Genomic DNA, 16058 nt, shown 5'->3' with positions numbered 1-16058 from the left:
GCTCGCCATAAGTAGTCGGGTTTAATAGTAGTATTTAATAGCATGATACTTCCGCCCTCAAGAAGAGGCATTAAGATTTGTTCATCTGGCAAAGGGGCTTGCAATTAAATGCCTCTTACCTTTGGTGTTGTGTGAGGATTCGTAGGAACTGGAGGTTGTTTTTAGAAGGGGACGTGGCAGGGCCCTGTAGGGACAAAGGGAGCCTAAGAATCAATATATGCAACGTGCGTGGTCACCAAAGTTTGGAACATTCCTATTTCCTTACTATTTTGCGTTGGCAAGAAATTCTAGCCATTTTGTAAGATTCTTGTATTTTGAAAAGTAGCATCTTTAAACTAGTTGTGATGGCTTCATTCGGAAATCCTGCTTTATTTTTAAATGTATGGGGAACCTGGAGTGTTTGGCTTTAAAGCAGAGTGCATGCGTAAGAAAATTAGACTAAGAGATGACTTGCCTACAGTATGTGATACCAAGAAATTTTTATATGTGTTCTATGGAGTAGTGTAGAGCCCTGGAAATTTCATGCTTCAGAGGGAATGTGGGTCGTGAATATGTTTCCTTCTGTCTGTGAATATTCTTTTATGGTGTCTTTTAATTCCAGGCTTACTCATACATACAGTCAGCTCTTGAGAGAGAACGAAGTTCTCCAAACTGATCATAAGAATTTGAAAACTTTATTGAACAATTTCAAACTAGAACAAACACGATTAGAAGCTGAGTTTTCTAAACTCAAAGAACAGTACCAACAACTGGATATTACATCAACAAAACTAAATAATCAATGTGAGGTATGTAAGAATCGTGCTGTTTTACACAACTGGTATCATTGTAATATTTATGTAAGTGTATTTGTAGATTTATAAAATCATATTAAGTGCTTGAGAATTAATAATTTGGTTTATAGATAATGAAGTGGGTCTGAAGACAAATCAATTTGCCTATTGTACAGGCAATACAAAAACTGGGGCTCATGTTTTAGCTACACTGTATTAAGTTACTTGAAGCATCAAAGAGACTTTTATCAGTTGAGTCATGATTTAGTCAAGTTTTCTGTTTGATCAGAATCCTTTGTAGACCTAAATTTTCTTGATAATCTCATTATCTGTGTGTAAAATGCTCACATATACATGCATGTACCATTTCATATATTTTAACAGCTGCTTAGCCAGCTTAAAGGAAATCTGGAGGAGGAAAACAGACATCTACTAGATCAAATTCAGACATTAATGCTACAGAATAGAACATTACTTGAGCAGAATATGGAAAGCAAGGATCTCTTCCATGTAGAGCAAAGGCAGTACATGTGAGTTTTTAAAACAATGGAATTACTGTGATTAGGGCAGTTAACACTAATACCTTTTTTTAAAAAAAGCTTCTGTTTTATATAGAAATTAACGTGTATGCTACTTCTGAAATGTTTAAAATATAAATTATATATGAAAAGCAGATAACTCAAACTAAGCACATTATATTTTTAGTTCTAAAGGATCGGTGCAACTGTGTTCTGATGTGTACTGATCGTGCAAATGAAGAATAAAAATGCTATTTATTCCTCATACTTCTACAAGCCAAGTTCCTAGGTTGGTTTGTAATCTGTAAACTTTTTTTAGTGAATTTGAGAAGAGCAAATGTGCTTGTCTAAATGATTCTCTTGGAGAATATATGCACTTTATTATTATTATTAAAAAGGGGGAAACTTCTGTTGTGTGATAAAGGCAAACGGAAATCTTTTCAATTTTATATCATAACATTAAATGAAAGACTGCTTCTTTGCTCTATCTCTTTCTTGATTTTTTTCAATAAGAAACAAGTGTTATATAAGAATTTCTCATGAAAAGTGAAAACTTTTGAATAAAGGAACATGCAATTCGCACATTATATATACATTTTTGAAGCATATGTTATCATTAATTTCTGTTTACAGTGATAAGCTAAATGAATTAAGGCGACAGAAAGAGAAATTGGAGGAGAAGATAATGGATCAATATAAATTTTATGAACCATCGCCGCCAAGAAGGTACTGATGGACATGATATAAAAATAAACATAAATCTAAAACATGACATACCTATTCTGTTCCAGCTGAAAATCAAGAATTTGTTAAACTTCAGGGGAGCAGAATCATGTCTGTATTCTTGCATACAAATTAGGAAAAGTCTGAAGGCATATGTATTATAACTGCAATAAATGCACTGTATTATTGATAACAGAAGGGGCAACTGGATTACTCTGAAAATGAGGAAGCTGATAAAATCTAAAAAGGATGCTAATCGAGAACGTTTGAAGTCTGTGACCCTCACGCCTACCCGTTCAGAATCCAGTGAAGGATTTCTTCAGCTGCCCCACCAGGACAGTCAGGATAGTTCCTCTGTGGGCTCAAATTCTCTTGAAGATGGCCAGACCTTGGGGACCAAAAAGAGTAGTAGTGAGTACTGCAAAACATTTTTTTGTTTTAATAATCCTTGGCTAAATGTCTTTTAGGTATGCTTAAAAATTAAGAGGTGCTCAGAGAAGGCTGTGTGTTCTGGAGGATTTTTAAAGATAATTTTTAAAGTCTTTAGCAACGAAGCCTGAATTCATTTATTAATGACCGATTTATACTGACTTCTTGCAAACTCCTTGAGTGTTTGGGCAGGAACTAGTTTTTAGCGTTTCTGTAGCTCTAAGCGTAAATGTTAAAATACATTTATGGTGCTTGTGTAAGATGAAGCAAGCACGGTTGCTGGGTCAGATGAACAGAATTTTGGATAGAATGTCAGATGCTACCACTAGTACCCTGTTTTGTTTCTCCCTCTTGTCCCAGCATGAATCCTTCCCCCTGTCTTGGAAGTGCTTTCCAAGCTGTGGCTGTGCTAACACCCTTTAGTTGCTAAAAAGATCTGTCTGAAGGTGTTCATCCAGCATCTCACAAAACCAATGATGAAGAATTCTGATAATATTTGAATATGCAATAGGAAGGATTAATGTAGAGACTTAACTTGGCAAAAAGCTATGAATTGTTATTGATCCTAAAGATTAGAGTTAAGTGGCTAAGAAGGGGGACTGAGGAGGGTAAAGAGGTATGGATAGATCAAATATTCCAGACACAATTTGCTAACCTTAAAAGAGCCTGACAGCTGTCATCTTAGGATGCCTGCAGTATGAAAGGCTGGATTCTGTGCAGCATGTACATTCCAGATCAGTATTTTTTGTTATCCACTCTTGGCATTAACTGCCCGATTTCTCACAACTTGAGAGATAATACTACAGCCAAGTTATCAGGTTGTAATGATTCTATTTAATAATTATGCAGCAAAAGCATTTTGGCTACGCATGTGAAAGCATCAAAATAGATGTTTAACATTCACTTTAAATCTTTTGCAATACTTTTTTTGAAATTTAATGTTTTGGGGATTAAAAGACAGTAGATCGATATTCTGGGGTTTTGTGCCAGCTATGAATTTGCTGTGTGTGTTAGAAATTATTAAAGCCATTATGATGTATTTTTTTTTCTTCTGTGCTTATTGCAGAAGCTTAGTCAAAGTTAAAAACATCTAAAAACACTCTTTCAGGAAAACTTAAAATCAGATTTGTATTTTTTAATAACTGAAGAAAACAGTAAGTTTGAGGGTACATTTTATCACTTTTGTTGCTAACTTGTCAATTTGGGAAGCTTAGCGTTTTTCAGTGTGAGGGTCTGTTAAGGTTAAAACCAGTTACTTTTGACTTTAAAGAAAAGCAACTTGCATTTACATATAAACTGGAAATCTTCTGGAATTCAGCAGCCACTGAAGCTACAGTGGATGTGTTTGCAAGTGTGTTAGTTTCAATTAAGAGCGTGCACGCTTTGGTTCAGACCATCTGCATCTCTGTCAACGATTTCACGTTCTGGAAAGGCTGTTTTATGTGACAGTTTCCTTTGCATGATCCTTGGGACCTTGTGGTGTGCAGTTACCCTCCTGGTGGAGCCATGGTTGAAGTTACGGTGGCTGATCCTCAAAAGAGGTTTGAAGTTGTTCAGACCTCATTAATTTTCTACTCCATGGACCTTGTTCATGTTCCCCTTAATCCCAGTGTATTTATCCATATACTGGAAGGGCTGATCTAATTCTGGATCCTAATCTTCCTCCAGTACACATGTCGCCATGGAAACCACAGTTTTTGATAGAATTTGGATGAATTCTGTGCCAATTCAATGCTGACAATCTCACTGAAACAGTTTGCGTCTCGCGAAATTAAGAGAATAGCTCAGTGTGAGAAGTACCAGTGATGGTGCACATTTTGCGGTCTATTTCTTCTGCTATTAGAATGACTGTAAATCCTGAATATCAAGATACTGTGGCTCCTTTCTTTTCTGTAAGAAGTGGCTTGGCAGTAGCGGCTTCCACTGAAAAGCTGCAAGAAAGAGAAGACCTGTAAGTTGCAGCCTGTCTATGCAAATGCTTAGGTATTTTAGATTTCCACACTGGTTGAAGGCAGTTTCAGGTGTGGGAGGAGGCAGATTCTGTTCCACCCTGATCTCCTTCGTCCGGGAATGGTCGTGGTTCCAGAGGGCACTGCTGAGGTGAAACGTCCTGTGAGGCAAGAGAAGGCAGCTTATGTTCCCCAAATTGCAGTCACTGGCACAAATCAGTGGTGCTCTGAAAAGCTAGAGGACAGAGTATCTGACATAAAGTGATCTTTGAGATGTATATGTTTCCTACCTCGTACCCCCTGTCAGAGAAATCTGTCAGATATCGATTCCAAAATGAATTATCCTGCTGCTGCTACCACTACCGATAAATAGATTTGCTGTGGGACATCTGTAGATTTTCTTCTTTTGAAGGTGGTGGTGGAGACTGTTCTCCTAATACAGGACACTTTCTCATGCCAATGTTTTCAAGAGACCTGTACTCTTACATAGATAGGTGATCTTGTACAAAAATCAGGTTACCCTGTTCTGCAGAGAAAACAGCACCTGAGACCTCACAGAGTGCTTGAAGTCCTTGTCTGATTCTGGAGGCCCTCTGGAAAGGAGGGGTGCCTGGATGGCTGTTACTGTATGAAGCACAAGTTAAATCCTGCAGGCTAAAATCCTCTGACTCCAGAGTTTCACCTTTGCTTTTTGTATCTGCGTTTAGTGGTTGAATCAGGTGAGTACCATAGATCTGACACCTGCCTATTTTCTCCGCGGGGATGGGATACCATTCAGCTTTTGCTTGGGAAACCCAAGGCAGGCAAGTGGATTTTTATTTTTTTTTTCTTCCTTTGGCGAAAAACAGATTTCTTTTGCTAGCTCTTCCACTTAAGCCATTTCAGCTTATTAACAATGTCCCAAGGAATTAAGGCTATTCGTTAGCCTTTCATCTTTAAATAGTAGTACCAGTAGCAGGCACATTGTAACATACTGGAAGTGAAAGAAGTATATTTGGCTCCATTTTCTATTACCAAAACTTTTAGAAGATGTCAGCCTAACATTTTTTTGTGTGCATGAACAAAATGGTTTGAGCATTTTAATACTATCCATATGGAATTCCCCAGAGTATTACTGGCACACAGTAGGAGGATTACAAAATGGGAAATTTCCTGATCAGTGGAGGAGTTCTGCAGTACTCATCATTTGTTCTCAGCTCAGAAAGCAAGAATGTGTTTGTAGAATACTGAAAAGAGAAAGAAAGTTAATGAGTTACAACTAGAGTTCTTTGAGTAGGTGGTTACTAAGACCAAAATAGTCTTCCTGCCATTCTGCTTTTAAAGTTTGCTGGAATAAACGTGTAAAGAGCTAAAGCTGCCTAAGCTAAACTTTGTGGTGTCCTGTTTGTTTCTTCTGCCATTCTAGTATTTTTCGCAGGACAATTTCATTAGTTGTATTCTATGTAATAGTCATATTGTTTCTTTAGTTGTATTCTATGCAGAAATTACTTGTGTAGTCTCTCAAGGAGGTTGCATTTTACCAAAGGACAGGTTTTGATGTACTATTTCCAGGACATCAGTCTTTGCAGTGGAATTTTCTGTTTGGTACAGTTGAGAGCCATAAATCAGTTATTTTGGAAGTGATCTGTGTTAATGAACAAGAATTACAGATGACTCGAATGATTCTTGAGCATCCTCTGGTTACTTTTTAATAAGATTAGGGTGGACGATTTTAATTAAGAGGGATCAGTTACCTTGTCTGTAAAGGATTATAGAAAATACAAGAGAGTCATGTTTCACCACGATGACAAAAAGTAGAAATAGAACTGAATTACCTCTTTGATTGGATGGCATTACTATTAAAACCAATTAGTTATTTACCCGGTAGAAAACTAGTTTGATGCTGTGCCTCATATTCCTTTGGAGGGAGCTATTCAAAGCTATGTACTTTCATACACAGTTAGGTAGACAACATGCATGTCTCCTTTATGAGAAGTTGAGCAGCCTCTCCTTTTTTTGAGCCAGTCAGCATCTATGTTGATGTTGGTTTTGGCTTATTTCCTCAGGATCTACAAGAGGAGGAATGCTTTATTGATCGGGGGAAAAAAATCAAACCAAACAAAAAAAAAATGTTATTTTGAAGTACCTACAAGTATATGTATGTAATAAAAAAATCTGTATACCTACGTAGTGAATTATTCAAAGGTGAAATTGTACTTAGTGTACTCCTATCTTACATAGGTAGCACATGTGCTTTTCTTTGCTCCCTGTTCTCCCCCACCCAACATCCTAAGGACCTGACATAGGAAGGCATTTGCTGTCCCTCTCTGGTCAAGATAGAATTATATTCTGCAACTGTGAAAACTTTTGTGTTTGTTTTTGACACTGTGGCTGTGCCAGTCATGCATTCATTGGAAACTGTAAAATGTATTTCATCGTGAACTTCTTACTGTAAGTGCAAACACAGAATAATATGATGGAGAGGGAGATGTATTTCTCTTTCAAGGTAGTTCATGTGCACTTGTAAATGCGCACGCATATACGCCCTGCTGTATAACAAGCTGCTGGTTGTGCAGAAAACCAAGGCAAATGACAATGCATGTGTCCCAAAAGTGACTTCAGAGTGATAAAATAAGCACATCTTGGGCTGATCAACTGGACTATACTGCTTTCATATCTGCATAAATAAGAACTTTTTGGTAATTTCATTATGCGTTTCTTTCTGGATCTTTACATGCCAGTTGTTTGCATGTGGCTCCCATATGCTTGGCAGTCGGCTGACACATTTATCTGATGCTTCAAAATGCAGGTGTCTGCCAGTAATCTGTTACTAATGCAGAATAGCTGAATCTAAGGACAAGATTAACTTGTGACTTCCCCCTTCTCCATCTTTTAATATTATTTGTAATTTTAACTCTGTTTCATGATATTACACATCTTGATTTTTCTCTTTGGCCTTCCAAAATGTTATAGCAACACTTCCATTTGGATTTATTTATATATATATATCTTTGGTATTTTTCAGCTAAAAAATAAGTTGTATACCATTACAGCCAATAAATCTTGATTATATTTTTTTTTATTAGAGATTTGAAGTGGATTATTTCAATAAAACGTTAGTCACTGCACACAAACAGTAGATTGAATGTACGGTCCATAAAATTTTTCTATAAGACAGTAGATGACCAAAATTATTAGTGAGCATAAAATTAACAAATGAAGACTGATAATAGATTGTGTCCTACTAGAGATGCAGGGCAAAACATTACAAAAATTATTGATCTCAAAAAAAATAATGATGTGAGCCATATTTTAAAGTAGAAGTTGTACTTAGAGTTCCTTTCATTTTTAAGCTTTTTTTGCTTCACATTTTTCTTTATGTTCAAGAAAGGTTATTTTTTACAGTAAAAAGTATATAATCGTCAATTTCTGTAATCGTCTGCAAAGAAGTTACAGTTATTTTTTCAAGAGCTTGGCAGTTAGAACTTTCAAACTGTATTACACTCGTCACCATTATTTTCGGTGCATTTCTGAGTATATTAACGTTTTCATAGTGTAGTTTTCATATTTCAGTGTAGTTTTCATGTTTCATTATCACACAGAAGCATGAGAATGATAGTTTTTAGCATAGCATACATAGCTTAAACTCAGACATTCATTTCTGTCCTTAGTTTCAACATTTAACTTCCATCTGTTCTTCTCCCTTTTTTTTCTTTCATTTCCCTGTTTCCGTTTTTCCTCATGCTATGACATAAAAGTGGTTGCACTGAAAAGACTGCCCTTTTTGAGGAACAGACCGAAGGAAAAAGACAAAATGAAGGCCTTCTACCGTCGCTCCATGTGTAAGACTTTATGACAGTTCAGCTTCTTTTAAATGGCTACACTGGCTTCCATTACTAATTTTTCACTAACCTCTCCCTGGACTGCGCTGTATTTTTCCTCCTATTTTGCAATGTGCAAGTCCTGTTACAATACAAGGAGCTGGAGCTATTTCTTTTCTCTTTTTTTTTTTGTTTTTCTTTTTAAACCTTGGCACTGAATACTTTATATATGTGCACATGTGCACACCCACGTACCCACACATTTACATGCACAAGCACACGCACAGACATATATATATTCAGTGCATTGTGATGGCATATATTTGTATACGTAGTTGTCTATATACACATGTCTCTGTGTATATAAATTTACAGTGCACTGTGTTAACATAAATAGTTCTAAATTACACTTTTCATAGCCTTTTGTTAAGAAATCACTGTAATTTTTTGTTCAAAGAAAGTGTAGAAAAAATAGTGCAAGGCTGTATGGTGGTCTGTCACTCTTCGAGTATTCATCAGTTGTTGTTGCCAAAATGTTGTATTGGTTTATTTTGTTTTATTTTTTAATGAGGGGTGGACGATTTTTTCTAGTTTTGTGAAGTAAAGGTGAATATCATCAGATGTCATCTTTTTCAGATCCTTTTATTTGTTGTTACGTAAAATACAGTATCCCTGCAGTAACCTGCACTGTACAAAGTTCCCTTATCATCGTTGACATATTGTATTAGCACCTTTGCTCATTTTATCCCTCTTCATTCCATTTTGTCATTGCAAACAGTATATCAAAGCTTCTAACATATATATTACATATCATTGCAGCGCAAGCATGGCGATTATACCTAATAAAATCAGTTTTAAGAACCATACTGAGCTGAAAGAAGTCTCTGACTTACAACACTTCTCATTCATTGAGCTGATTGCATGTCATAACACGGATGATCTTGCTTTTATATCTTCCAGTATTCAATGCGCTTTAATGCTTAGAAAACTGTCAAATGTTTTGCAATACAAAATAAGAACAGAAGCAAATACATTGACCATGCTGATCATTTGCTTTCATTTGCATCCCAGCCATGAATGACCTGGTGCAGTCCATGGTCCTAGCAGGAGGACAATGGACAGGTAGTTCTGAGCATCTGGAGGGTCCTGATGATATATCTACGGGTAAAAGGAGGAAAGAATTGGGAGCTATGGCCTTCTCTACTACAGCTATCAACTTTGCAGCTGTCAACTCTTCTACAGGCTTCAGATCCAAGCAGTTGCTAAATAATAAAGGTAGAGGTAGAAGCTTTTTGCACCATGATGTGACTATGCGTAACGGCAATTTCTTGTAAATATTGGTTTTACTTATAGTTTGTTTTTCAGCAAAAAGCAACCTTAATTGAGTTGCAGTGCTAAGATACTGAATAGGCTTATTAACTGCAGTTATAAAGTGTTTCAGGCTTTTTCCTACAGAATGTTACCTAAGTAAAAATGTATTGGCTTGAAAAATATTCTAGTATATTTTACAGATAATAAATATTTCAATAATCTTTTCATTTTGTTTTTTTTTACATCTTCTTTTATGTCTCTGTGTATAGATACTACATCCTTTGAAGATGTAAGTCCACAAGGTATTAGTGATGATTCTAGTACAGGATCAAGACTTCATGGTAAGAGGTGAACTTTAATTCAATTAATTAAGGATACATTATGTGAATGTTGACAAAGTTTGCAAAAAAAGTGAATGGGATTGTTACAAGTGAGCATGCTTTCTGTGATTTGCGTATCTCTTGAATGTATAGTATCATTTCTTCAGATTATTCTTTTCTTTCTTAACTACTACATCAGACAGATATCTCTAGTGAAAAGTATCTGTGAAGTGCATCTGAACAGGATCAAAACATTTTCCCTTTCAAAAATTTATTTGCAGTTAATAGTAAAATAAAAAGTTACAATTTCAATCCCCCCCCAAATAATAATCCAAATCTGGCCTGATTTTTCAATGTTTATTGTCCAGTGAAACCTAAATTTGTCATGTACTGTATTTTATACAATCATTACATGTTCCTTCAAGCAAGGCTGTGAAGTGAAAGCTATCATAGATTGTTTAGAAGTGAAGTTTTGACTCTTCTATAAATACTTAAATTTGGTATGAGCAACAAACATTTTTGAAGGTAATAACAGTGCATTTCCCTTGTATTGGATAGGAGTACAGGACATTATCTGTGCAGATGCTCTTGCTCCTCCTGTTCGTGGCATTTCAACAATGTGCAAGGTTCCTTGTCAAATCTGTTGTAAGTGACCTAATCACGAGCAGCCTTCTGCATGTCCACCCTTTCATCTGTAAAATCCTGGTTTCCCACTAACCAATCGGTTTCAATTCTAAATGTACACTCTATTTCTCTTTTCCTCTTCCTTGTTCCTCACTATTCCTGTAGTGCCCTTTTCTAAAGTGTCCTCTTGGACTGCCTGGAAATCCCTTCGCTTTCTGATCTGTAAGAAACCACTTTGTTGGCAATGGGCATGCTCAGCCTGTGAAATAGTGCATGATTCCTGCCTCTGAGCATTCTGTGATCAGAATGTAAAGGTACCGTGTCATCTGCTAAAATTTTGTTCACCACGGTGTCTCCTAATTTTCCATTTAGCTTCCAGACCAGCCAGCCTTGATAGTGGCAGAACATCCACTAGCAATAGCAATAACAATGCTTCACTCCATGAAGTCAAAGGTATGCTGTAGGTGAATTTACATACATGCTTCATTTCCATTATTTTCTCTGTAAGATCATCTATATAGGTTAAGAAAACCCCAACCAACCAAAAAAATTCCCACAACACACCACAGCATGTTTTTCTTTAAGCATTTTATAGCCTTTGTTCCCCAAATTAGGAAAGGATACAAATATTAAATAGAACTTATATTTGTAATAAATATTAAAAGGGTGATATTAGTATATAAGTTACAAACTATTTTAAACCAAACCTAACTGAAGTAACGATGTTACAAAATAAGAATTCCCCCCAAATTGCTTTAAAATCACTTATTTTTAAGCAAAGAAGTTGCTTCATTTTTTTCTCCTAGCATCCTACCGTGTGTGCATTGCTGCTGTAAAGCTATATAGTGTACAACACAAATCGGACAAAATGGCATATGCAGTACCATCCTGTAAACTTGTATATTCTGGTTTTAAAAGATTAATAACATTCCTGGATTTAGCAATATTCTCTAAATTTCATACATTATGAGCCTTGATCTATTTTTGTTTATGTGGGCCATTCTAGCTGGAGACCATTGTGCATACTGGACTAGAATGCTGCCAACTCAAGACTTCATTTGATAGTCATGGCTTGCATTTATTAAACAGTATCTGTTTGGAAACTTAGAGATGAATGCTAGCTTAAGGTATTTATTAGTTGATTTTCTGTCTGATTATTCCTTTCTGTAAAAGGTTCTCTTAAGTACTCCTTGCCCCAGTTTATATACGGTGTTAGAAATTTCTGCTGTAAACAATTTATCTTTCTTCAAACTTCATGTTAATCCTAAGAAATGAAATTAAGTATGAAATACTTGTTTATTCATCAGTACTTTTTAAGCAATTCAGAATTACTGGAAAATAAAAAGAATTGGTGTCGTGGAATTTATTTTGCATTCAATACCGTATGCTTCCTTAAGGTCACAGTTGTAGTAAACTAGAAGTAATGGCAGAAACTGTTGGAGAAGCATCATTCCTAAATAGTTCTTGTTGAAAAACTGTGTTGAAGAAAATATTTTCCTGCCATTCTGTCCTTTGTATTTCATTTATTGTAAAACTCATTAAGAGTATATTAGTGTGTGTGCCTCGCAGTGATGCTGAACAAGAGTGAAGGCGTATCTTTGGCCTCTTAGAATATAGTATTATGTAGATGGAGGCCCAGATTATGTGTGGAAGGTGTTGTTTTATTTTTTATTTGGAAGCTATCATGTTATGTTTGAAGAGCTCTAAGAGGTAAGTCCAGTGAGTGCAATTGTATTAATAGTATATTTGGGTTAAGTAAAACAGGACGACTGGATTTTTTACTATTTTAAATAGAATTATTGTTAACTGAATCTGATAATGTTCCAGATTTGAGTAAGGTTATACTGTTTAACAGCTGTCATATTTTTCTTATGAAATACTTAATACCATTTACCCCAAAAGCAGGTGCAGTTAGCAATCAAAGCAGGCCACAAAGTCACAGCAGCGGAGAATTTAGTCTTCTACATGAACATGAGGCTTGGTCTAGCAGCAGCAGCAGTCCTATTCAATATTTGAAAGGTCATACAAGGTCTAGTCCTGTGCTTCAGCAAAGAACACCTGAAACACTGGATAGTCGTGGAAAACAGATCAAAAGCGGTTCTCCTGGAAGTGAAGTTGTTACCCTGCAACAGTTTTTAGAAGAAAGCAACAAGAGTACCTCAAGCGAGGTTAGTTTAAAAAATGTTTTAACTCTGTATTATCCCATATATGGGCACAGAATCAATAGAAGACTTAGAGCGAGTAGAATCACTTTAAAACTTTGTGGAGATACTGGTTACGCCTGCGTTAAGAGGTAGCGTGGACATATATATATATATGTTATATATGTATGATATACCTGATAAACTGTACTCGCTGTATTACACACAAAATTATTTGGAATTTTGCAGCTTGACCCTTTCCAGGTTACTGAATTAGGTAAGAAAGTTGATCTCTGCTGCACAAAATTGTCTGCTGTACTGGTGCACGGTACAGTCACTAGAGTTCAGATGGAAGGCTGTAAACTCAAAGTACATTTACTTTTCTTCTTGTAGTTCAGCACTTGTCTTCCATAACGGCTGTTGTCACATCTGTCTTATATCAATAGGAAGGAAGATGCTTTACTTCATTCACTGAGGAGAGACTCTCTTCTGTTTCAGTCGTGTCTTTTTAACTCTGCTGGGCAAAAAACCTGACCTTGAAGCTCATTGGAACATGACAGGAATAAAACCAAGAGCATGTTTCTCTAAATCAGTGACAGTTTGTTAGAACCTGAAAATCACCTTGTCTCTGTTAGTATTCTTATTTCTTCATTGCCAGTTCTTGAAGATCTGTCTTCCTAGAAGTGCTCTAGGATAAAACAAGCCAGTTACTGTGATTAGGGCCTATCAAGAGTAAGGATCAGACTCCACACCACAATTGAAATTGAAAAATGTATGTTCACAGCTGAATTGATTGGGGTAGTCTGGGGTAGCGACTTGAATCTGGACTAAGTTTCTGGATGTTTTTTTGTTAGATACTTAAAATGACCTCTCACCTATGGTCTCTCTGACAAGGATCTTTGGTTTTTAAGCATTAGACAATACTCTTCCAGCAATAAAAATAAAAGAAACCACCTGAGTCATCAAGTCTAGTTCACTGCTCTTGATGAATCACAAAAAGAATCCCTGTCATAGCATCACAGAATCATTCAGGTTGGAAGGGTATTCAAGAGCTCTCTTTCCAGTCTTCTGCTGGAGCATTTCTTTAATACTCTTAGCTTAATTCTTTCCAAATTGTCTCTTTCACCATTTTGAAAAAGACTGAAGTCTCTCTCCACTGAGTCTGTGAATAGTATTCACCTACACTTTTTTTCTAGCTCTGAAGTCTTTTCTCCAAAAAGAGATATTTGAGAGCTGTCCAGTCCAAATATAGGCACCAGGGGTGCCTAAAGGTTATATGCTTTGTATTACCTTCTGACATTTTTATTATTTGAGTGTACAGAGAATTTAAGCTTTTAGCTACGGATGATCAGTGTAAGTCAAAGTAATAGTCCATATGAAATTGCTTAGGAAGATGAGCGATTGCATGAGTGATGGCAGAGGGCAACAAGTGAAAAGATGAACAGGAAGTTTTGATGATCTGATTTGTTGAGTTAATCAGTATTACAGAACTAATTCCAGATAGTTATATGTCTGACATCTAGTTTTCAAAGTACTTGCTTGTAAGCTGTGCAGAAAATTCATGACTATGTACCGTAGATACTTAATAATGCTTTGAGATCTGAGAAATTTAAAAAAAAAAAGTACTCCTTAGAATTGTTCTTCATTTATGTCCACAAAGATTGCTTAAGAAAAGGTCAAAATTACAATTTCTAAATTTATAAGATGTTTCATATTTTTGGCAGATGAAATCTACGAGTGAAGAGAATCTTTTAGATGAAGTCATGAAAAGTTTATCTGAGTCTGCGGAGCTGACAGGAAAGGAAAAGCTAAGAAAACAGCCATCTGCCGGTTGTGGTATTGTGAGATCATTAAGTGTAAAAAATACAATTGATTTCTCAGATGGACGATCCATTAAACCAGAACAACTTGTAAGGCCCAGCCTCCGTAAAACTGAAGATACCTACTTTACTAGCTCTCCAATAAAATTTACGTCAGGCACTCAAGGGAAGGCCAAATCAGTTAAAGAAAAGATACAAGCAACTGTATCACAGCGACAATCAAGAGATTGCAATCCTTATGCTACCTTACCTCGTGCAAGCAGCGTGATTTCTACAGCAGAAGGAACTACTCGAAGGACAAGCATTCATGATTTTTTGTCTAAGGACAGTAGGCAACCTGTATCAGTTGATCCAGCACCATCCACCGCTGACAGAAGTGGTCCATCAACCTCTAGTGAGTACTCAGCACACCAGTTATCCTCTAATTTTTTTCACTGTGCGGCTTACAGAGTAGGTTGTGTTCCACAAAGCAATGCAGCTAATACAGTTAAACCACGTAATTTAGGATGTAACTCTGATGTGCCTAAGACCTCGAGGATGGAAAGGTCAGATTTTCGTGAGAGAACTGTGCTAAGCACAAGTGTGTTTAATGATAAAGTCAGTATATCTGGTAATAACAGCACAGGATCGTTTACTGTGGCTCAACCATTTTTATCCCTTAACACTGAATTAGTTAGTAATATAAGTGGATTGCCTCAAAGACCTACATCAAAAACAACTGATCAGGCAAATCTGTCAGCATTTAGATCAGTACCAAAAAATCACGAACAGCCTTCTGCTAATCAGAAATCCGATCGTAGTGACCCACGGTCAGTTCTAACTAGTGAATTTGTTCCTACCGCCTGTGTAAACACTAGTGAGGCTGAATCCCCGCTACTGGTTTCTGAAGATAATCAAACTGTGTGGTATGAGTATGGTTGTGTATGATAAGGAAGTTGTGTTATTAAAAATATATATGTATATCTCGTCTAATACGACATACAGGTGTCTTTCTCAATGTCCACTGGATTTAGAGAAAATGTCACTACAATGAGAAAATAATTTTGTGTTAGATCTGTGGGTTGTTGTTTTCTAAGAACAAGGGCATAGGGCTCAGTTGTGTACTCTAGCATGTTTGAATGTAAAATTGTAACCTCACCAAAGTTTGCATGAAACATTAATTGCACTGTATATATTTTGCATGCCTTTAAAAGTCTTTATAATACAAGCTATATTTTTTTGTCACGCATTACAAATATTTTGGTTTTTTCCTGTACGTTACTGAATGCATGTTAAATCAATCGCATGCTGCATTGCCAGAAATGGCAGAGTGAACAACATACTTTACGGTACAAAGACAATACTTTTCGGTTGTGCTCGTGCTTTCAGATTTATGAGTAGCACGTTGATTATGTATTTTTTCTCCTTCTTCCAAAATGAGATACTAATGAAAAGAAGCATTTAGAGATATTTCAGTGTCTTACCTATTTCCTTTATGCCATGTTCTGGCATAAATGCACTTTGCACAAGGAACAAATTATAGCCCAATAATTCAGTGCCTCTAGCTTGCACACTAAATATGAATTACTGTTCATACTCATTAAAATATTTGAACATTGATAGCTACAAAGACCATTCATAGTCCTAAACATAAATGATTAATACTTACGA

The 16058-nt window shown here is 36.2% G+C and overlaps 1 protein-coding gene across 1 annotated transcript in view; it reads left to right on the top strand.

Annotated features, from left to right (window-relative positions):
• Positions 1-15584, top strand: part of CCDC88A (coiled-coil domain containing 88A) — a gene marked incomplete at its 5' end in the record, with an annotated part of 73636 nt that extends 58052 nt beyond the window's left edge. The window contains 12 exons of the mRNA XM_082480218.1: positions 602-788; positions 1158-1303; positions 1925-2017; positions 2211-2425; positions 8130-8213; positions 9264-9467; positions 9773-9844; positions 10382-10468; positions 10613-10669; positions 10820-10900; positions 12350-12615; positions 14313-15584. Coding sequence (XP_082336344.1) covers positions 602-788; positions 1158-1303; positions 1925-2017; positions 2211-2425; positions 8130-8213; positions 9264-9467; positions 9773-9844; positions 10382-10468; positions 10613-10669; positions 10820-10900; positions 12350-12615; positions 14313-15335 — 2515 coding nt within the window. The 3' untranslated portion in view covers positions 15336-15584. The remainder of the gene's footprint in view (positions 1-601; positions 789-1157; positions 1304-1924; positions 2018-2210; positions 2426-8129; positions 8214-9263; positions 9468-9772; positions 9845-10381; positions 10469-10612; positions 10670-10819; positions 10901-12349; positions 12616-14312) is intronic.
• Positions 15585-16058: the final 474 nt, after the last annotated feature.

Source organism: Vanellus vanellus, assembly GCF_965231255.1.
Source record: "Vanellus vanellus genome assembly, chromosome: 3".
Taxonomy (NCBI): Eukaryota; Metazoa; Chordata; class Aves; order Charadriiformes; family Charadriidae; genus Vanellus; species Vanellus vanellus.
The sequence above is the reverse complement of the archived record's forward strand: the minus strand, read 5'-3'. Positions and strand labels throughout refer to the sequence as shown.